Source organism: Haliotis rufescens, unplaced genomic scaffold (assembly GCF_023055435.1).
Source record: "Haliotis rufescens isolate VD_foot unplaced genomic scaffold, xgHalRufe1.0.p SCAF_20, whole genome shotgun sequence".
Lineage (NCBI taxonomy): Eukaryota > Metazoa > Mollusca > Gastropoda > Lepetellida > Haliotidae > Haliotis > Haliotis rufescens.
This window is the reverse complement of record NW_025963891.1, coordinates 12,930,125-12,955,023: the sequence shown is the minus strand read 5'-3', so window position 1 is coordinate 12,955,023 and position 24,899 is coordinate 12,930,125. Positions and strand designations below refer to the sequence as shown.

Genomic DNA, 24,899 nt, shown 5'->3' with positions numbered 1-24,899 from the left:
GTTATAAACATGTGTATGCAATTCCCTTCTGTTAATCCTGACAGTGTTGGTTCTGCTAACGCACTGATCAAGGCTTATAAACTGCAACTCAAGTACACAGGAAATGCCTCATGTCGAGTCACCAGATCCCCGACAGATACCCCATGTTGTTATAAGTCTGTGATAATCCCAACCACTTACAGGAAGCCAGCAGTGTATCATCACGTGCTATATATATCACGTGTTGGACATTCCTGGCGGCGCGTTGAGTTATGCTCGTTCACGTCACAAGCTGTCAGAAAGACGCGTGAAGCAGGTGACATACTTACATTCACGCACGTGCGGGGATTACATAACGATGCTTGGCGCGGTATGTGTACCGGAGTGTCATTGAACACGTCACAATATCTAACACATGTTATCTATAGAAGTCATGAATGGGTAAGTGAGTTGGGTTTAACGTTAGGGCTTTAAAGAGTGGTCGAGTGCTCGGGCACGGGCCGAGTTTAGCGGTACTCGAGTCCAGTTTGAAGGACTCGAGTACAGTTTGAAGGACTCGAGTACTCGACCAAGGGAGATAACTCTAATTTGGTCGACTTTCAATAAGTTAATAGAAACTTTAATAGTGTCTTTAGGTAACTTTCTTTTTCAGGAGTAAGCAATTAAATCAAATAAAAGTGGCAATAGCTTTTCTTTTAGTTATTTTTCGAAACAATACACTTATTTACAACCATTTCATAAGGGTATTTCCTGTTTTAAAAAAGTATTTTATTTCTTGTTTAAAAGGGATGTTATACGAAACTATTTAACTGTCGCAAGCAGTAGACCTATTCTTTCTAAATTAGCGTCGTAACGTTAATCATAATTAATTCAATATTTTCATAAGATATTTATAACTGGACATCACTTTACTGAATATTAACATTGTGTTACTGTATCTCATTCGAATTATCTCTTCAAATGTCGGGAAAACGTCTTATAGAAGTCAACTATCAATTTACAAGCCTAGTAATCTATCAATGTCGGGTACTCGAGTCCATATTTTTTTACCCGTTTTTACGTCGCTTTGAACAGTATTCCAGTTATATCACAGCGTGTCAGCTAAATGTGGGAGGAAAGCCTGAAGTGATGCTAGTCGCAGACCTTTACCACTTTGGTGAAACCCACGAGCACTTAGAAACATAATCAAGGCGAACTGGGATTCGAACCCAAAATCACAGGTTTCTGGTTTGCCCAGGGAACACTACTCTGCACAACAAAATGCGTCGCCTTAAACCACTCGGCGACCCGTATCCCCTCTTTAGAAATAGAACCCTGTCGTGTTTCTGCGATTTTCGTCAGTATGGGCCTTTAGCATATAAATAAGTTTCATGTGGTAAAAAAAGAAAGAAAATCACGTAGGATATTTGCCTAACGGCCCCGTGCCAAATATTTCGTTGAAACTTTCAGTGCCACATTTGGTTCTCATCATACTAATTGAGTGCGTATCTATATTTTATCAAATACGTGGTTATTAGTTTAGTGAAAATCAACACAATGAGTATAGTATGTGATCTGCAAATGTACAAATACATGAATAGCCAGTTATGGGCTGTCAGCTATGCCGGGCGGAAGTGGACTTTGATCACTATTAAGTAATACTTTGCTAATTTATTTCCCAATGTTACTAAATAGCGATGAAAGTACATTTTGGCATCCAATACTGGACTACACATTATAAAGCGTTGCAACGTAAGTACAACAATTACCCAGTCTGTATGAGAGAAGGTGAGGTGAGGTAAAATGGGGTTTAACGTCGCATCCAAGAATGTGTGTGGCTGTGTGGTTGTGTGTGGCTGCTTGTGCTAGTTCAGAGTAATGCCGATTTTAGCGTGCCCACTGAGACATCATTCCGCAGTTTACCATGAATACCCCACTCAGAAACAGTATACTGACTCCGAGCCGACCAGTCCTTGTTTTAGACCCTTAATGCCGAGCGGCAGGCAGGGTAACAACAAGTACCATCTTTTTAACGTCTTTTGGTATGACGCGGCAGGGGATGTATGAGAGAAACGTCATTGCAATGTGTTATAGTCATACTTAACGATAAAGGTATAATTTGAATCACTGCCTTTAGAAATATTAATGTTGCCAAAGGTTTTTTATATTTATTCGAAAGACACTAGAGAAGAGGGAACAAATACACCCTTTCATAGGTAGTGTTTATTTAAGAATGTAGCGTAGAATGTGAAAAATATATTGCAAAATGTTTGATAACATAAGATTTCCGACATATTTCGTTTCATTCACCGTAACTCTTTTCCCAACAAACAAATACGTCTGCAGGTATTCAAGGAAAATGCTATTGCAAGGGAGATAACCATATATCAACATACAAGGGAGGTAATGGAAACAGTACGCGTATATCCCAGAATGCTTCAGCAAAAATGGCAGAGTTCTGAGAGTGTCGTGAATTTGACAAGATGAAAAAAGACATTTAAATACTGATCATTGGTGTTCTAGGCTTGATTAACAACTGCAACTTGAAACAATAATGGTAACTATTCTATGGAATTGTTTGCAAATATTTAACTTCAGATCAGTAAGGGAAAGGCAATAGAACATGTGCGTGGGCTGAACCGTGCGAACTGTCACATGTGATTTGTCGTGTTTTGCAGACTTAACATTTTTACATAAATGAACATGCGATTCGTCAGCAGACGTAATCTGCAAAGTTACTTTCAGAAGGTGAATATTTTTGTTTTATCGTTGTTTTCGGATCAACATGAACATTCTTGAACTTCCATTGGCGTCATCTTCAGCCTAACATCTTCAGCCATGCTGCAAGGATCTATCGTTCAATACCCTGGACCAAACCAGCAGTGTTAATGTCATATGTTTTATTGTGTATTATTTGTAATATATATCCTACATCCGGGCCAACCTAATCTGTTTGACACTTTCTGTGAACACTTTCAAGTAATCATGTATACATCTTGTTCCACTCACTGACACAGTGACAGGCAGGACACAGAACTGGTGGGGTAGTCTGGTGGTTAAGTGATGGCTGATCATGGCGTGAAACCAGTTTCTGGTTTCCCCCGCCATGATATTGATGGAATATTGCCAAAAGCTGCATAAAATCATACCCACTCAATGACCCAGCTAAAGGTTGTTTATAAAATGTCAGTCTCCTATTTTTTTGTAAACTCCTTCACTTCTTTGAGACCGAGATAGTCCTGTGTCAAAAGTTTACTACCACTGCAATTGCCAGTGAGATTTCTCTCTGATAAAGATGATTGACAATGGCATAAGAGGACAGTTGAGTCATCATTATTACTGGTATGTTTGTACCATGAACTTCTTCCACAGGAGGGGCGGTCGGGTAGCCTAGTGGTTAAAGCGTTCGCTCGTCACGCCGAAGACCCGGGTTCGATTCCCGACATGGGTACAATGTGTGAAGCCCATTTCTGGTGTCCCCCGCCGTGATATTGCTGGAATATTGCTAAAAGCGGCGTAAAACCACACTCACTCAGTCTTCCACAGGACAATTCTGTTGGCATGTGTCATGGGCATGATGATAAGGTCAAGATTGTGAGATAAATATATTTTCCCTATAATATTTGTGGTGACCATGGTAACATTATCTAAAAAGGAATTCCCATTTTTATCCTGAAATTTGGTATGTAGGATGAGGCCTGCTTTGAAAGGTTTTGTTCAAGATCAAAAGTGGTTGTATCACTCATTCATTGCCACTTACATATGTTTGTTTACCTGTCATGTGCTTGCAGTTGTAAATCTCAAGTTTTCATAATTATTGCACCTAAAAACTTGTGTGTGTGAATTGGATCTATCTGAAGTATTTCATTGATAACAACTGAAAATCCAGTTGTCATACCAGTATTATCTTATGTTCTGAATCATCAGACTGGAAGTGGATACAAATGTTTATTATGGTGGCACGTGGTCCTGTGCACAGCGCGCAGGTCACAAGTTAAGCAGCGTTGGTCGCAGAGAGTTCTTGGACGGGTGACAGCATTTAGGCAGCTTGGTTCCTGAGAGTTTCTAAAGCTTCGGTCCTGCCCCACACTGAAGCACATGTAACATATGTGGCGTCTCCTTGGGCAAGTGACTTTCTTCAAAATGTGCCTCTGTTCACTCAGCAGTGAATAAGTACCTGGTAGGATGACTGACTGACTGACTGAGTATGGTTTTACGCCGCTTTTAGCAATATTCCAGCAATATCACGGCGGGGGACACCAGAAATGGGCTTCACACATTGTACCCATGTCGGGAATCGAACCTGGTAGGATGAGGATGGCAATGTGGTTGTTAACCTTCTGGCACCTAACAGGCAGCTTGGGTTGTATACTCCCCAGGGAACTGAGAATTATTCTTGAGTGCACATTGATCCAGTGACTGGGGTAATAATAGTGCTTTGAGCATGCCTCTGAGTGGTGTGGAAATATGCGCAGTATAAATAGCCAAATATTATAGTTTTAACTTTGAGGTGATGTGCTTTGTCCTTGGCTCAGGGACTTTCAGGTGAAAATGCCGAAGCTTCTTCCATTTTGCATGACGAGACTGACCCCCAGTCCCGTTAGTTGCCTCTTATGACAAGCACCAGGGTTCAGTAGATTGATAGGGAACTTGTAGGGTTTCAGATGGCTGTCGATCACCATAGACTGATAAAATTTCAATTTCAGATGGTTTGCTTAACACGTTTAAGTAGTTGGACTTTTGACAGATAGAAATGCTGAGCAAATCGTCTCAAGATTTCATAATTGCATGATTAAAAAGTAAATAGTAAGTACAATATCGATTTTAATGACCAACGAACATGATAAAATGCTTTCAACGTTTTGTGTCATTCTGAGAATGTACAGTAAAAAAATTGTCCTGTTTTCAATCAGAGTTTTCAGCGTCATGCCTTTATTATTGTTCATGACACAATGATATTATATGATGTATTAATGTCTTCTGTTGGCATTGTTGTCTTAATTTTTCAACAAAAGGTAAGTAAGTACACAGTAAGAAGAGCTACAATAATAAAAAATAAAAATATTCAAACCCAATTACTTTCAACATATTCAAGTAACTTGCATACAGAAATTCTTGTATTAAATGAAAAACTCAAATATATGAAAACAGCACACGTAAATACCCATATGAAGCTTTTTCAGCATACAAAGGAGCTAATTTCCGAAACACAATTACAAGCTAATTTACTTCCCGGGTCATCATGGTCAAGCCTATATAATTAGAAAAGTCTAAAACATTTTTGAAATTTTAAAATGTTCACACATTTTGGGGAAAAAACAATAGAGTGATGAATAGATGAGTGAAAAAATTTTGGTTACCCAATGAAAAATGTAATAACCCAATTAAAATAGAAATCCTAGAGTAAAAAACTAAAAAAGTTATCTGGAGCTCTGAGTAAGTTTTTTTTTCCAATATGCTTCAACATGGGGAAAGGGTCAGACATTGCACTTTTGTGACAGTTGTCCTTGTATCTGGGGGATGGGGGGGGGGGGGGGGTGTGAAGTTTATGGCAGTATTGCTCCCAGAACCGGCAGGTAGCTGAGTGGGAGGAAGCTATGCCCGATTTTTAAAAAATGCTCTTTTTAAATTTGAATATTTTCTGCAGTAACCCACACTGACAGATGCACAGAAGTTGCCTTCATTTTTAAACATGCTGTTTGAACGAATACATTTTGCAGCATTTTTATATTTTATAAGATGTCACAGTTGTTACATGCCCCACAATATTGACTTTTTCCATTGATTTATTACATTTTCTGGGTTCAAGTCATTGACAGTTTTCAAATTTTGAATTGAGAGCTTTGTCAATATATTTTTCAAAACGTAGCTGGAATGGATGTCTGGTCCAGACTTGATTATTTTCAGACTGCAATCATAATACTGGAATATTGCTGAGTATGGCATTAATAATTAAATGTGTTTGGCCTGACATGTGTTCTGCATTGTTGAACAGCAAAGATGCTCAGAATGCCACTACTATTGCATTACTACTGAATTTCTGTGAACTGGTGCCTTTTGATGATTTGGAATCTTGAAAAATTCTGGACTGCATTATTTTTTTCTTCACTGCTGAAGGTATCCAATGACAATGAGTCAAGCATGGGGTATAAATAGCCAGACATCCAGTACAGAATTGCAGCAGATGGAGGGATATATCACCTCCTGATGACTACACTTCACAATAGGGCTGTTACGATTCATTGTGTATTCGGTGAATCGAACCGTATCCATTCATGAATTGAATTTGTTATTCGGGACCAATAGAATTGAATATTCATGAACATGCAGTCATGATCATTTACGTACCCTGTATCCATGGTATCTAAAAATATCCATAAGAACATATTATATGCATAGATTTCTTGAAAGACAACACTCTTATAACATTTAATTTGAGAGTAATGTGGTCACTGGTCATTGTTGCATTTGAGCAGATACTAGTACCTGGATAAGTGCAGCATATAAATGTATAATATGTTAATAATTAACAAACCATGTCAAATAATTTGTGTTGCTTTTGTTTCACTGAATATAACAAATAATACATCAACTGCTGACTTGTTATTGTATTTCGTGAATTAATATTCGTATTCGTTACTCTATATTTGTGATACGAATCGCATTCGCCTCATAGTATATTCGTTGCAGCCCTACTTCACAACCTAACTATTCCTAAAATTATCTGTGTGTTTGACTTGCAGGCATCTACAGAACATTCTCTGAGGTCCTTGGAAACATTGATGACCGAGTTTTTTGACATCAGAACTACAAATGAACGGAAAAGAGAAATTGGTAATTATTTCCTTGAACATGATGAAATGCAAACTTTCAGATCCTACATTTTGAAACAGCATGTAATTCCATCTAGCAGTAAATATATTCCTTGATGTTTTTTCATTCACCATGATTTGAAAGTCGTAAACTATTTATATATTGTCTACAAAAAAATATATGCTATGTCATCATGCTTTTTGTGTTGATATTGTGCTACCATTGTTTCAGAGTCCGTGCTGAATAATTTTACTCAGACTAAAGATGCATGGCGACACAGCTTGTTCTTTATCGGTCACACTGGCAACGAGTATGTCATCATGTACTGTCTCAATGTCCTTGAGGTAAGACTAGTTTATTTGTTTTTCACGTTTGCAAAAACAATCTTCATAAACAGTGATAAAATAACAAATGTTTAAACTTATCCTATCTCAAACATTATGCATCGTGCTTCAACAAAAGTTTCCATCTTCTAAAAATCAATTCACCTGAACACATCCCAACATCACCATGGTCACTACCCAAAGAAATGGGTCACACACTATACGCCCAGCTTTCAAAGATTGCAAACATATATTCTCCGCTACTGATCCTTGTGATCTGTGACTGTCAGCAGAAAGTCGCTTATCGTCCCCTGCTCCTCAATTTGATGTACAAGTTACCGTCAACCCAACCATGTTGTCTCAGGACACAGTCATGCTTAAGTTGACATCAACAGGGTTGACATCACCTCGTCAGCCCAACTGTGATCGATATCCTATGGACAGTTATCATCTTATGCATGGCTACCCTTATGCAGCATCGCCTGGCCGTTACCTGCCTTATCCTAACTTCTGTTCTCGTGAAGACTTCTACCGCTCCACCCCACCCCAGGGCTGCTCTGTAGACCATTATAGACACAGAGACCGACAACAACCCTCTTCCCTGGTGGACATTCACAGATAGACACTCAACTAGTCGATCCACGTCACACTCTCCGGCTCCTGCGCCAGCTAAGACTACATCTGTGTCGGCTCCACTGACTTGACTAGACCAGTGCTTCGACGCCTGACTTAAGAGTTGCTCCTACAGGCAGTAACTCCTCTACAGCATCGTATCGGTCCGCCCTTGGTACCTCCTCGGGACACTTCGACTCCCATGATGACTCCTGTATAGGTCAATCATCCCGGATCCACAGCTTCTGTTCATCCTGATATGTTCATGCCTCATGTCGTCTTGGATCATTGGTCTTCCCCTGACACGTCTACGACTTTGTCGATCGGGCTATGGTCCTTCCATGGATCGCAGATCGACTTCATTTTCAACATAGCCCTTCTGCAGATGACCAGTCAGCATGTTTTGTTGTATCCAGTGCCGGCTCCTCTACCATAACGCTACCTCCCAGGCCTTTGCTCTTTTCTGTATGACAAGATCAACTCAATCTCATGGTTCTACTTAAAACATCAGCGTTCCCGTTTACCGGTAATTACCAGTTTTTTACCGATACAATTAGGCTTGGACCGGTAATTCATATGACCGGCAAATAAAGTACCTTATAAATCTTTGTTGTTGAACAAAACATCGGTGGTATATAATAGTTTTTAATAATATTTTTATTTGTTGAAAGTATGTACTGGCAAAAATTAGGGGGAGAGTGGTAATTTTTAGAGTTGCCAGTCCACAATGACTGGCAGTTTCAATGGCCAGCGGGAACACTGAACATACTGGCATTCATGGATTGTCGACTACCACCATGGCACCTGAATAGGATGGAGATATTTCGACTCTCTGCCCCAAGCGTTCTATTATTACCGTATTCGAAGTAATAAGCGCCTACGGCGATATTTGCTAATATATTGGCTAGTGAACAATCCCAATTAACACCCCTTCCGATTGTTCAATGTACACAAGGCTTTTTTATTCATGTATAATATGTGTGTTATATGCATCCTTAATTATGGGAAATTAGATTCTGGAAAAATATATCTGTCGTATATAAACATTGCAAGCTGTCAGCATAAACCACAAAATTTACGATGTTTCAACTCCATTTTTCACCAAAATAATATTCTGATAAGAGCCCCCTATTTCTAATTTTGAGAGCACCCTGGGCGCTTATTATGTCGAATACAGTGCATCTACTGTAGATGATCGTGATCTACTCCACTTTGACAACCATGCTGTTGGCAACTCAAGCCATTGGTGAATCGGTATCACACACAGTCCTCTGAAGAAGCACTTATCGTCACACTGATTCAAGAACATGGATTCATGGGTGTCTGTAGATCTCCTTAACTTGGAAGACCTACTGAAGAAAGAACGCCGTCGACTGCAGTTTGTCCCTTCACAGCCTGATCTCTTTGAGCTTATTGGAGCTAGTGCAAGTTCTTTTTGTGGCATAGGATGTGGTCGCCCAAGATATCATGGTTGTAAGTCCACCAATGTAAGGTCCAAAAATGCGACTCCCCCACCCCATCCCCAGTGATACATTTCCTTACCTTAATTCAATCCAATCAAACAGCAAATAGTATTGCTTCCATAAAAACAATAAACAGTGTTTTCCTAAAAATAACACACAGTTTATATGTTTACTCTGTTTACTGGTATTAAGGAAGTTCAAAGGCAATAAAATAATTGAACCAACAACAGTTCACTGATTGGTATGTGGAGAAGGTGTCAACAAGCGAGTGAGTAGAACAATGGATGCCCATTGTGTAACTCTTATTCTTTGAATGACATTGTAATTATCTTGCTACAACTGCTGCTCAATAAACCATGTTTGTATTTATATTGAAGTTGGTATTTCCGCCATCGAAAGTAGGCAGTGAGGCTGTCTTATTGTTGATAGTCATTTGGAGACATAAATGTGAAGTTAATTCATGCGAGCAAAGACCACTGGCAATTTCGCATTTAATTCATGCTCGCGTTGAATTCAGTTTGTTTGCAGATAAATGGTCCTCAACCCAGATGACCATGAAGATAAAATCTCCTTATGCTCAGTTCTATCTCAAGAGCTCGAGATAACGTTTTGAGTTTTTTACTCTATGGTTTCCATTTTAATTGGGTTATTACAATTTTCATTGGGAAACCAATATTTTTTCACTTGTCTATTCACCATTTTAAGATTAAAAAATAAAAGAAATGATGTTTTGCATGTATGTTACTGTTCTAAATATATAGGCTTGTCTCGGAAAGTAAATTAGCTCGTAACTGTGTCTCGGAAATTAGCTCCTTTGTACGCATGCTTAAAAATCTTCATTGGGTATTTATGCGTGCCGTTTTTATAATTTGAGTTTTTCATTTAATTCATGCGTTTCTGTATGCAAGTTAATTGAGAGTAATTGGGTTTTGAATAATTTTTTGGGGTATTTTATGCAAATACGCTGCTGACCTGTAGCTTTGGAGCTCTCTGCACAACTTCGAGGCTGTGCAGCCACTTCGGCATGCACGTATGAGACTCTTCATCCCACTTTCTACAGCATCCACAATGGAAGTCTCCCGTACCACAGTCTCCTTTTGGCTCTGTTTGACTATACACCTTACTACAGCTTATGCCTTGCCTCCTCCTGTGACATCCAGTCCACATGAGACGAGAGCCATTGCCTCTACCATGGCCTTGCACAGCAATTGCACACTGTTCTCCTTCACGGAGGGTTTCTTTTTGAAGTCAGATACGGTCTTTGCTTCCCACTATCTACGTGACATCCCAGTCACTGACGTTCTTCTACCAGTTTGGTCCCTTGTTCCTGGCGCAACAGTTGTCGACTGCCAATCAACGCAGATAGACAAAACTGTACCCACGTCTGTTAGCCAGTACTCTGTATGTGCATAATAAATATTGAAATCATCACTCCTGTGTTTATTGTCATGATTATTCGATTCCCAGTACCCAGTGGAGGGTGAGCTACCTCGTCTGTTGAGACTCAGGTCTCCAGCATAAAGTCACCGAAAGGCACGACCATTTCGAGAGTGTTCAATACATTGACCTGCCCACCTCTGCTTTAGGCACATGCTTCGGTACTGTTTTGAAGATGCTCTGGTGGATGTTGTTAATTGTTCCTCTTCTTGTCTTAGCATGCTTCAATCCCGCGGTCGAGATTGATAGCTTTGACGAAGAGATAAAAGAGATGCCAAGCTGGCTCACCTCTTGTCTGTTGGAGATAGAGGTGTGGTCTGTCTTGTCGAACTGATTGGCTGCTGACCCCTTCCTGATCGGTTATTAGTCACAAGCCGAATAGATCTCTCTTCATAGCTGCGTGGTCGACCTTGTATTGATGTCCTTGCCAGTCATGTGACTGTGAAACTGACGTTCATAAGTGTATGAACGACACGATTTTACATTCAAACGCTTTTCACAAGGCAGTATTCGTCAAATGATGTAAACACTGATGGACTAGTTCCACATTCCTGGGGACACACGTGGGAATTCCCTTGCACGAATCCATACAAAAACATTCGTTTGTGATCAGTTGGACCCTTTATTCTTGAACTCAGCATTATAACATACATTAAGAAACATCAGAGAGTTTGACTGCATGGTCGTTCACAAAAATCCTCGCTACGACCAATCGTAGTGAACAAAACATTTAAATGTACATCCACTAGGTGTGTCATGATAAATCGAACTATCAATATATTGCTATTGGTAAGCACTTAAAGTCAATAAATCGATTGTTAAATCAGTTTCCGATCAATAGTATCGATTTCAGTTAGGAATATCATATGATTTACCATATCAATGAAATACATGCAATGCTGTTCAAATTTGTTTTTCTTTTGATCATGAGTGGTAGTAATTTACACATGGTAATGTGGAAGTTTCTTTTTCTTAAATTATAAGGGTAAAGAAAAAACAAATCAGTCTTATCTCAAACTTTACTTTTTATTTATTGTTATGGTTATCACATTCAAAGGATACTTGAGTTCCAAGGTTTAATTCAACTCTAAAATCCATCTGAAATGATACACTGAAAACTATCAATATTTATCGCAATAGTTGCTTGCAATACATGTATCAACACTTGCGCATTAGTTTCTTTCATATCAGTAGTTATCTCAATAGTGATTTCCAGACCAAAAGTCACCCCAAACATCCTAACTATCACACACTCGATCCATGCCTAGACTTACAGTTACAGTCTACAGCAGTCTAGGAATTTACCTTAGTATCTATTTGACACATCTTTAGTATCACCTTTTGATGATCAGCCAACTGATCTATGATGACTAATGCATACAAGGTTCATTAACAACTTTGGAAATCTCTCCCGTCACGTTTATCGTGTCGGCCATTTTGACATTTTGTACTTGATGTAAATGTATTTAGACGCACTGTCATTGTGACTGACTTACTGAGGCTGTTCTTAACAGACCTTTCTCACCCAATGGCGATATCACTTGAATGCATGTCTTGTAAACAAACTACAACAGCAAGTTGCACATACATTTGCTCATGTCACATCTTGTTTTGGGGAACTATTTTATTCAGCGCTACAGCTGGTTGTTGTATGGCTGTCAGTGTAAACATGAATGACTTTCACTTTGTGTGAGTTCACTGGAGTATGAACCTTCATAGAGTGAGGGCCAAACATTGTATGAATGTTGTCGCAAGCACCAACGCTCATACAGTTCGGCCCTGACTCTATGAAGGTAAGTGAATGTCAATTCTTAAATAAGCATTAAGTATATGCACATATTACACATGAAACATCCCATAATGCCCATGGCATTTCCACAGTAGATTTGAGTCCCAAGTAAAATGTATCTGTGGTCCAGGTTCTTGTCAACGTAATGTATGGGTTGCTGCTCATTATGTCAATCACTGGTTAACTGGTCGCAGCCCAATCCTGTTGACCATATGTGTCAATAAAATATGTTTAAAACAAACTGGTTGCAGCATTTTTTGGCTGTGGCATAAACAACAAACAAAGCAACTTTTGTAATCTAAACCATATTTCAGAACCTTATCAACAAGCAATGGTTGGGGTTTGATGGCCAGGACAAGATCAAGATCCGCAACACGCTGAACCAGTTCCTGCTGATACACCACACTGTTGTCCCCTCGTACATCCGCAATAAGATTGTCAAGCTTGTTGTGCACATCGGCAGGATCGACTGGCCACATTTCTATCCAGACTTTTTTCCAAGTATCTTACAGGTATTATATATGTTAATAAATAAATTTGAGATAATTTATGGATAACAACGTCTATATTTACTGTACAGGTTGTTTATGGTGTTGATTGCCACGTCTCCATGTAGATGACAGATGAATTGTTTGATAGGCGTTACTTAGAAGTTGACGGATGACAAAGTAGAGATAATTTGAAGTAAGACAAGTTCTATGGATGAACAACTTCTTTATCACAATTAGTGCAACGTTTCAGTGTAGATCCTAACATCTTTATCAAGCAAGTGATGCATAGTGCTAAACAACCTAGTTATATATACTTATTAGCATCAATGTTTATACAGTAAATTGATTGATGGACACAGAGAGCTGATTAAGATAATCATGATAATTGGAAGTCAGTGGATGACTAATGGGACAGGGTAAACAACCACGGAAGCTGATTGGGATGATTGGAAGCCAGTAAATTAGAGATAAATTATGGATAAAAATGCTTTATTTACTGTAAACCCTTTTCAGTAAATAAAGAAGATGTTATCAGTAAATTATCTCTACTGTCATTTGTCAACTTCTATGTAATGCCTATCAAACAATTTACATGTTAATTGTTGTGAGTTTCTTTACGCAGCATTGTCCAGTAAGAAGTAACACCAGTGTTATGTCATATTTCAATTGGCCCAGCTGGAACAAAATGATTGAATATTATTCCTGAAAATCAAGCTATATTCTCAAAAGTTGTAATGTCTGAATGGAACGTGATGAACTGTTTGTAAAGGGTGCAGATACTGAAACAAATGTTTTATATCCTAAAGCTATGCAGGCTTTTGTTGCCTTGAAAAGAAATAAATATTCAATTCAACATTTCTTCTTAACTCATATATGGTCTCTCTCCTTTCACATGTTTCACCCACTCCTCAGTGCCACGGGACTATATATGGGGGCGGTGGTTAAAGTGTTCGCTCGTCACGCCAAAGACCCGGGTTTGATTCCCGACATGGGTACAATATGTGAAGCCCATTTCTGGTGACCCCTGCCATGATATTGCTGGAATATTGCTAAAAGCGGCGTTAAATCATACTCACTCACTCACTATATATATTGTCCTTTTTGTCTCTTTCCAACTGTGAATTTTGTGAGATTAGTGTAATGTTACCTCTCTTTTCTGGCCCGTGAAGATCCGGTGTAGAATACATCTTCAGCAAGCCATGCTTCCCATAAAAGGCGACTAACGGGATCGGGTGGTCAGACTTGATAATAACTATTATAATATCAGCAGTAACTATTATAATATCAGAAATAACTATTATAATATCAGCAGTAAATATTATAATATCAGAAATAACTATTATAATATCAGCAGTAACTATTATAATATCAGCAGTAACTATTATAATATCAGAAGTTACTATTATAATATCAGCAATAACTATTATAATATCAAATAACTATTATAGTATCAGCAGTAACTATTATAATATCGAAGTTACTATTATAATATCAGCAGTAACTGTTGTAATATCAGAAATAACTATTATAATATCAGCAGTAACTATTATAATATCAGCAGTAACTATTTTAGTATCAGCAGTAACCATTATAGTATCAGAAGTAACTATTTTAATATCAGCTGTAACTATTATAATATCAGCAGTAACTATTATAGTATCAGAAGTAACTATTATAATATCAGCAGTTACTATTATCATGATTATACTATCATAAGTAAATATTTTAGTATCAGAAGTAAATATTTTGGCATCAGACAAAAGAAATCTGATTAGCTTGGTCAGAGAGATTTACTTTTTCCCACTCTATAGTTATTTGTGTAAGACTACTGACGTTTTGTCTGCAACGGCAGTTATTTGTTCGAGTTTTGCATGTTTTTTTCAACTGTGTCTCATGGCGAATAAGCACTGTGCTAGAGATGAAACAACAGTGCAAATTGTTGTTCTGTTCATAACGCTGAAAATATTCAAATCTAAGATCTGATTGTTAATTGGTTGTCTGGCTCGGTGACTTGGTTGATTGCATGTCATTGTGATGATGTGAATCGCAGTTCACACTATCAATCACTGGATTGTCCTGTCCAGACTCAATGATTTAGACTGATGTCATATAGCTGGAATATTGCTGAGTGCAGTATTAAGACACAAAGGAAAATGAAAACAAATCATTATGATAATGAGGTAATATTTTTCAATGGCAAGCTTGCCCAGGGTCAAGACACAACCATGCTGGGTGTTATACTACTGCGGACAGCGTCTGAGGAACTGGCCGCCCCCCGGGAGGACCTGAGCATGGCGAGGAAAGATGAGCTCCATAGACTCCTGCTGGTACAGGTGCCCAACGTCCTCAGTATACTCAACAGTGAGTACCACTTCCATGTCCTCAGTACACGCAAAAATGAGTACCATTTCCATGTCCTCAGTACACCCAACAGTGAGTACCACTTTCACACTCTCAGTACACTCAACAGTGATTACCACTTCCATTTCCTCAGTACACTCAACAGTGAGTACCACTTCCACACTCTCAGTACACTCAACAGTGATTACCACTTCCATGTCCTCAGTACACCCAACAGTGAGTACCACTTCCATGTCCTCAGTACACTCAACAGTGAGTACCACTTCCATGTCCTCAGTACACCCAACAGTGAGTACCACTTTCACACTCTCAGTACACTCAACAGTGAGTACCACTTCCATGTCCTCAGTACACTCAACAGTGAGTACCACTTCCATGTCCTCAGTACACACTCAACAGTGAGTACCACTTTCACACTCTCAGTACACTCAACAGTGATTACCACTTCCATGTCCTCAGTACACTCAATAGTGAGTACCACTCCCATGTTCTCAGTACACTCAACGGTGAGTACCACTTCCACACTCTCAGTACACACCCAACAGTGAGTACCACTTCCACACTCTCAGTACACTCAGCAGTGAGTACCACTTCCACACTCTCAGTACACTCAACAGTGAGTACCACTTCCACACTCTCAGTACACTCAACACTGAGTGCAACTTCCACACTCTCAGTACACTCAACAGTGAGTACCACTTCCATACTCTCAGTACACACTCAACAGTGAGTACCACTTCCACACTCTCAGTACACACTCAACAGTGAGTACCACTTCCATACTCTTAGTACACACCGAACAGTGAGTACCACTTCCACACTCTCAGTACACTCAACAGTGAGTATTACTTTCACACTCTCAGTACACTCAACAGTGAGTAGCACTTCCACACTCTCAGTACACACTCAACAGTGAGTACCACTTCCACACTCTCAGTACACACTCAACAGTGAGTACCACTTCCATACTCTTAGTACACCCATCAGTGAGTACCACTTCCATACTCTCAGTACACACTCAACAGTGAGTACCACTTCCACACTCTCAGTACACACTCAACAGTGAGTACCACTTCCACACTCTCAGTACACCCATCAGTGAGTACCACTTCCATACTCTCAGTACACACTCAATAGTGAGTACCACTTCCACACTCTCAGTACACACTCAACAGTAAGTACCACTTCCATACTCTTAGTACACCCATCAGTGAGTACCACTTCCATACTCTCAGTACACACTCAACAGTGAGTACCACTTCCACACTCTCAGTACACTCAACAGTGAGTACCACTTCCACACTCTCAGTACACACTCAACAGTGAGTACCACTTCCATACTCTTAGTACACCCATCAGTGAGTACCACTTCCATACTCTCAGTACACACTCAATAGTGAGTACCACTTCCACACTCTCAGTACACACTCAACAGTAAGTACCTCTTCCACACTCTCAGTACACACCGAACAGTGAGTACCACTTCCACACTCTCAGTACACTCAGCAGTGAGTACCACTTCCACACTCTCAGTACACTCAACAGTGAGTACCACTTCCACACTCTCAGTACACACTCAACACTGAGTACAACTTCCACACTCTCACTACACTCAACAGTGAGTACCACTTCCACACTCTCAGTAAACTCATCAGTGAGTACCACTTCCATGTCCTCAGTACACTCAACAGTGAGTACCACTTCCACACTCTCAGTACACTCAACAGTGAGTGCAACTTCCACATCTCAGTACACTCAGCAGTGAGTACCACTTCCATGTCCTCAGTACACTCAACAGTAAGTACCTCTTCCACACTCTCAGTACACACTCAACAGTGAGTACCACTTCCATACTCTCAGTACACACTCAACAGTGAGTTCCACTTCCCTACTCTCAGCACACTCAACAGTGAGTATTACTTTCACACTCTCAGTACACTCAACAGTGAGTACCACTTCCACACTCTCAGTACACACTCAACAGTGAGTACCACTTCCATACTCTCAGTACACCCATCAGTGAGTACCACTTCCATACTCTCAGTACACACTCAACAGTGAGTACCACTTCCACACTCTCAGTACACACTCAACAGTGAGTACCACTTCCATACTCTTAGTACACCCATCAGTGAGTACCACTTCCATACTCTTAGTACACCCATCAGTGAGTACCACTTCCATGTACTCAGTACACTCAGCAGTGAGTACCACTTCCACACTCTCAGTACACTCAATAGTGAGTACCACTTCCACACTCTCAGTACACACTCAACAGTGAGTACCACTTCCACACTCTCAGTACACTCAACAGTGAGTACCACTTCCATACTCTCAGTACACTCAACAGTGAGTACAACTTCCACACTCTCAGTACACTCAACAGTGAGTACCACTTCAATGTCCTCAGTACATTCAACAGTGAGTACCACTTCCATACTCTCAGTACACACACAACAGTGAGTACAACTTCCACACTCTCAGTACACACACAACAGTGAGTACAACTTCCACACTCTCAGTACACTCAACAGTGAGTACAACTTCCACACTCTCAGTACACACACAACAGTGAGTACAACTTCCACACTCTCAGTACACTCAACAGTGAGTACCACTTCCATACTCTCAGTACACTCAACAGTGAGTACAACTTCCACACTCTCAGTACACTCAACAGTGAGTACAACTTCCACACTCTCAGTACACACTCAACAGTGAGTACCACTTCCACACTCTCAGTACACTCAACAGTGAGTACCACTTCCACACTCTCAGTACACTCAACAGTGAGTACCACTTCCATACTCTCAGTACCCTCAACAGAGAGTACCACTTCCACACTCTCAGTACACTCAACAGTGAGTACCACTTCCATACTCTCAGTACACTCAACAGTGAGTACCACTTCCACACTCTCAGTACACTCAACAGTGAGTACCACTTCCACACTCTCAGTACACTCAACAGTGAGTACCACTTCCATACTCTCAGTACACTCAACAGTGAGTACCACTTCCACACTCTCAGTACACTCAACAGTGAGTACCACTTCCACACTCTCTGTACACTCAACAGTGAGTACCACTTCCACACTCTCAGTACACTCAACAGTGAGTACCACTTCCATACCCTCAGTACACTCAACAGTGAGTACCACTTCCACACTCTCAGTACACACTCAACAGTGAGTACCACTTCCATACTCTCAGTACACACTCAACAGTGAGTACCACTTCCACACTCTCAGTAATCAACAGTGAGTACCACTTCCATGTCCTCAGTACACTCAACAGTGAGTACCACTTCCACACTCTCAGTACACTCAACAGTGAGTAACACTTCCATACACTCAGTACACTCAACAGTGAGTACCACTTCCACACTCTCAGTACACACTCAACAGTGAGTAACACTTCCATACTCTCAGTACACTCAACAGTGAGTACCACTTCCACACTCTCAGTACACACTCAACAGTGAGTACCACTTCCATACTCTCAGTACACACTCAACAGTGAGTACCACTTCCACACTCTCAGTAATCAACAGTGAGTACCACTTCCATGTCCTCAGTACACTCAACAGTGAGTACCACTTCCACACTCTCAGTACACTCAACTGTGAGTGGCGACTATGTGGACTGGATAGACTTGGTTGATTGTATTTCGTTCTTATTTCTCTGTAATTTACATTCAACATTATTCAGATATTGTATTAGGATGTTGAGATGATTTTTTTCTCCCCGTTGTTGTTTTCAGATCTTTTAGAAACAGTGCTTGAGAAGCACCGCCACCTAGTGGCAGCCACTCCTCCACCGTCGCCGACTCAGGGCGACAGCGGCATTAGTCGCCGATCTTCTCTCATGCTCTTCTCTTCTTCACCTATCAGATCAGGTAAATAAATAACGAGGGTCAAACATGTCTTGACAAATACTGTAAATCTTGAAATTAACGCGATCATGAATTAAATGCGAAAAATGCGAGTGGTCTTTGCTCGCATTATTTAACCGCATTTATATCAACAATAAGCCATTTTGGATAGCAGAAATACCAACTTAGACATACGCTGAAAACAAACAACTATGTATTCCACATCACTGTTTATTGAGCAGCACTTGTAACAAGTATATAAACAATGCCATTCAAACACTAATTACATCCTGTGAATTGTGACTGCTGGGGTCAAGACAAGAATTCTACACACTTGGGTCATCACTGATCACACCTGCAAGTCCAGACAGACGCCACCCACGCAGCACGGTGTCTTTGTTCTTTGCGACTGCGTCAAAGGCGGACATGAGCCAGCGGACATTTTCTTTAGATATAAATCCACTGATGCTTGAGAGGAGGGGGGTGTCGCATTCATATTGAGTCACATTATTGACTAAGGGCCAGCGGTCGCATTCTTTTGGAGACTAATTTCACGATTTACAGTATACAGAGGATATTATATGAGTGTTCATGTCATACTATGTTTACAACACGAATGTCTAAATTCCACTATTGACGGAAATACTGTAATTTAAGCATGATTGTTGTAAACACAGTATGACATGAACATGTATTTAATGTTCTATTTATTACCAAAGAAGATGTCTACATTCGGAGACAAATTTTAGTGTTTAGCGATAAGGACAGCAAGTCGCAACAGCAGCGGAACCACAATTTGTCGAATGACGTCGACAATCTTCAACTATGATGTCTAAAGGATTGATCACTAGAGTAATTTTCATATCTAAACAAATATATATATAGGATTTTTTAAAGGATTGATCACCAGAGTAATTCAAATGTTTTCCGATGTTTCCAATGTCATATTTTCATGTCATATATGCAACATTGAGAAATTTTGGGGTGACTCCAGCTGACTGTACCCTTTGCTTGTGGTTATAACCATCTAACATTGGGATTGGCTTAGTGACTGAGTGACTGAGTGACTCTCTCTCAGCCATAAAAATTGGATTGTTATCCCCCGCCGCGCGAAAGCGCGAAGCGGGGGATATAGTATTCACGACCGTCCGTACGTACGTCCGTACGTCCGTACGTCCGTCCGTACGTCCCACCTGTTTGTTGCCGCGATATCTCAAGAACTAAACACTGGATTGTCTTCATATTTGGAACTATGGTGTATATACAGACTCCGCAGACACCAGTCGGTTTTGGTGACCTTGATCCCATTTTCAAGGTCACAGCAGGCATATCTGCTTTTGGAGTTGGAAAACGGTGTTGCCGCGATATCTCAAGAACTAAACACTGGATTGTCTTCATATTTGGAACTATAGTGTATATACAGACTCCGCAGACACCAGTCGGTTTTGGTGACCTTGATCCCATTTTCAAGGTCACAGCAGGCAAATCTGCTTCTAGAGTTGGAAAACGGTGTTGCCGCGATATCTCAAGAACTAAACACTGGATTGTCTTCATATTTGGAACTATGGTGTATATACAGACTCCGCAGACACCAGTCGGTTTTGGTGACCTTGATCCCATTTCCAAGGTCACAGCAGACAAATCTGCTTTTAGAGTTGGAAAACGGTGTTGCCGCGATATCTCAAGAACTAAACACTGGATTGTCTTCATATTTGGAATTATGGTGTATATACAGACTCCGCAGACACCAGTCGGTTTTGGTGACCTTGATCCCATTTTCAAGGTCACAGCAGGCAAATCTGCTTTTGGAGTTGGAAAACGGTGTTGCCGCGATATCTCAAGAACTAAACACTGGATTGTCTTCATATTTGGAACTATGGTGTATATACAGACACCGCAGACACCAGTCGGTTTTGGTGACCTTGACCCCATTGTCAAGGTCACAGCAGGCAAATCTGCTTTTGGAGTTAGAAAACGGTGTTGCCGCGATATCTCAAGAACTAATCGCTGGATTGTCTTCATATTTGGAACTATAGTGTATATACAGACACCGCATACACCTGTCAGATTTGGTGACCTTGACCCCATTTTCAAGGTCACAGCAGGCAAATCTGTTTTTGGAGTTGGAAAACGGTGTTGCCACAATATCTCAAGAACTAATCGCTGGATTGTCTTCATATTTGGTACTATGGTGTACAGGCGGGGGATATTTCGTCACTCTGTGACAAATACTTATTGTTCATGCTATCAACCTGTGGTTTTCTTGTCCAGGCCCAATTATGACCAGACTTTTATGATAAACCCGATCTATTGATAACTGCAGTGTCTACAAAACAATTGTCGTAAGAGGTGACTAACAGGATCGGTCAGTCAGGCTCGCTGATTGGTTGATGCATGTCATTGTAATGCAATTGTGTGGAGCAATGTTCATGATGTCAATCACTGGATTGTCTGGTCCAGACTCGATTATTTACAGACTGCCAGAATATAGCTGGAATATTGCTTATTTTGGCGTTAAACAACAAATAAACAAACAAACAAAACAAAACAATATTCAGTTTGGCCGTCATGTGACCTTGAGGCACTCAACCTTTTTACATTCGTATTCGATGTAAGGCGCTCTCAAATTTAGAAAAGGGGGCCGCTTATCAGTATGCAGTTTTGTTTTTTAACAGAATTGAAAGATTGTAAACTTTATGCCTTGGCGAACGTAAAAAAACTATCTGTGTCCGTATTTTACCCCTTTAGATATATATGTCTCTTACAAATAATACTATGTGCATGCTTAACAAATACCGTCGTGGGCGCTTATTAGAGCGGGGTGCTAATTGTGTTGAATATGGTACTGATACTTTTTTTCATTAATAATTGACCCGTGAAGATCCGGGGTAGAATAGATCTTCAGCAACCCATGCTTGCCGTAAAAGGCGACTATGCTTGTCGTAAAAGGTGACTAACAGGATCGGGTGGTCAGGCTCTCTGACTTGGTTCATGCATGTCATCGATCCCAATTGCGTGGATCGATGCTCATGAAATTAATCACTGGATTGTCTGGTCCAGACTCGATTATTTACAGACCGCCGTCATATAGCTGGAATATTGCAGAGTGCGGCCTTAAACAACAAACCAACCAAATCATTAATAATTAATTTCATTGTTTACAGTTAATTTTAATGTTTAAAATGTCATCTTTTCTATCATAATCTTCTGAGAACTTTTTCCACAAGTCATGTTGATATTTTAATGTAGAATTCAAAATATATAGTAGCATTATAAAGAAATTTGCACAAGCTGTACAACTTCATTACTCTCATGGCCTGTCTTATTTTTTTCAAGACACTCTTCTAAGCAGTATGTTCAAGTCTCCCATCCGAGGCACACGGATGGAAGCGCTTCCTCCCCTGGACGATGAATCCCAGCAGCTGTGTTCCGCAGCCCTATCCTGCCTGGCTCACTACTTCAGCTGGATCCCGCTGTCCACCACCATCACCCCCACACTGCTCAGCACCATCTTCCACTACGCAGGCTTCGGCTGCGAGGTGCGCAACAACCGGGCGTCCAGCCCCAATATGTCCTTCTCTAACAGCACTCAGTGTCTGGGGGTGCTTGCCATGAACTGTGTCAATGAGCTGTTATCCAAGAATTGTGTCCCACAGGAGTTTGAAGACTTTCTGCTGCAGATGTTTCAGCAGACATTTTACTTGTTACAAAAGATGACGAAGGAGAGCTCGACTAACCCCACAGGAAACAGATTAGCAGAACTTGAAGATAGGTGGGTGACTTTGTCATTTTGTACCCCATGTAGAGGGATTTTCTGTTGTAATAACACGAAGGTTCCTTGGTGGGGCATGTGGAAGGATCTTATGATTGTGGGTTCTAATCCGAGTTTCTCTCTGATCCTTGGTTTGTCTGCACCATACTTGTGGTCATGGGTTTTGAGGACCTGCATCAGGGGGTTCTTTTCTCCCATATATTAAATTTACTAAGTTTGATTTGCTGGTTTTTTAAAACTTGCGTCATGCTAATATGGCAGATGCTTTTATGGGTGATACAGGGTGTCTATGTTGAATGCAGTAGTTTATCATTGCAAGTTTATCAGGCTATTATCTGTCTGTGAATAAGTCATCCTACAACATTATACTTGATAACCTGCTGTTGATGTTTTTCTTTCAGCTATGTGGAGAAATTCACTGATTTCCTACGCCTCTTTGTCAGCATACACTTGCGTCGGTTTGAGGGCAGTGCCCAGTTCCCTGTGTTAGAATTCCTCGCGCTTCTCTTCAAGTATACCTTCAGACAGGTAAATATGCACAGTGTTCTAAGGCTTACTCCTAGTTTGTTGTTGACCCGTGAAGATCCGGGGTAGAATATGTCTTCTGCAACCCATGCTTGCCGTAAATGGTGACTGTGCTTATCGTAAGAGGCGATGTACGGAATTAGGTGGTCAGGCTCGCTGACTAGGTTGATGCATGTCTTCGTATCCCAATTGTGTGGATCGATGCTCATGATGTCAATCATTGGATTGTCTGGTCCAGACTCGATTATTAAGAGACCGCCGTCATATAGCTGGAATATTACTGAGTGCAGCGTTAAACAACAAACAAAAAAACCATAGTTTTTTGTTCACGCAGTTGTTTTTGATAAGGCAAATTTAAGTATAGTTAATATGCCATAGAGTCGTATTTGTGCCCATTTCTTGCAATATCACAGTTGGGGAGAGAAAAGGGCCAAATTTCAAACTCCCAGATGTCAGAAGATTTGATATACACTCTTAGTTGATTTCTATCATGTTTTTTAGCGAAATGTATTGCCTTAATGTGAAGATTGTAGAAAACAAAAATCTGCATTTTAACCTACAATAGTACAGATCATTATTTCAAAATGACTCCTGACCATGACTGAGAATGAAGTTCTTTTCTATAATAATAGCATGATTAGCTTTCGCTTTGATGCAGCAGTTTCAAATCAGCAGTTTGAATCTTTGGCAGTTATTGATTTGAAACCTTTTTGACCAAATAGAATGTTCCTGGTAGAGTACAGTAAACTATGGTTATAACGTGTGAGTGAGTAGTGAGTTTAGCAATATTCCAGCAATATCAGGGCGGGGGACACCAGAAATGGGCTTCACACATTGTACCCATGTCGGGAATCGAACCCGGGTCTTTGGCGTGAGGTTATAACGAACTCAAAGAATTTAAGGTCATTATAACTGTTGTTCGTTATAAGCATTTCGACTGAATTTCCTCTGTAGTCATTGCATTTAAAGACAGTTATCCACTTCAAAGCCTATAACCTAATCACTGTTATAACTTATATTATTGTTAATTGAGGATGTAATTTGGGGTCATGGTGTCAGTACTTTTCCAGTTAATCACTTGCCTTCAATTGTTTATTGCCCATTTTGAAGAGCTGCGTGTGGCCGCGGATGTTTTTATAGGCTGATAGGTGATACGTGATTAGCTCAGAGATTAACAGTTCATTATAAACAAAAGCATTGTCGTTGACAGAGTCCACGTGGGATCACAAAGTGAGTTCGCTATATAAGTTATTTCGTTATAAGCATGTTCGTTATATCCATTATTTTATATGTTAAAATATACAGCCAATGCCGGGACCGAAGAAATAGTGCGTTATATATCTGTTTTAAGCGTGTTCATTATAAACGCTGTTTACTGTAATACTGTAAAACGTGAAATTAAAACAAACAACTAATTACATCCTGTGAATTGTCACTGCTGGGGTCAAGACAAGCGTTCTACTCACTCATGTCATCACTGATC

General features: G+C 40.2%; 1 protein-coding gene across 1 annotated transcript in view; it reads left to right on the top strand.

Annotated features, from left to right (window-relative positions):
• Positions 1-2,399: 2,399 nt before the first annotated feature.
• LOC124131795 (exportin-6-like) overlaps positions 2,400-24,899 on the top strand; it is a 55,999-nt gene continuing 33,499 nt past the window's right edge. The window contains exons 1-8 of the mRNA XM_046495266.2: positions 2,400-2,515; positions 6,702-6,792; positions 7,003-7,115; positions 12,710-12,907; positions 15,088-15,247; positions 19,009-19,143; positions 22,456-22,891; positions 23,293-23,419. Coding sequence (XP_046351222.2) covers positions 2,513-2,515; positions 6,702-6,792; positions 7,003-7,115; positions 12,710-12,907; positions 15,088-15,247; positions 19,009-19,143; positions 22,456-22,891; positions 23,293-23,419 — 1,263 coding nt within the window. The 5' untranslated portion in view covers positions 2,400-2,512. The remainder of the gene's footprint in view (positions 2,516-6,701; positions 6,793-7,002; positions 7,116-12,709; positions 12,908-15,087; positions 15,248-19,008; positions 19,144-22,455; positions 22,892-23,292; positions 23,420-24,899) is intronic.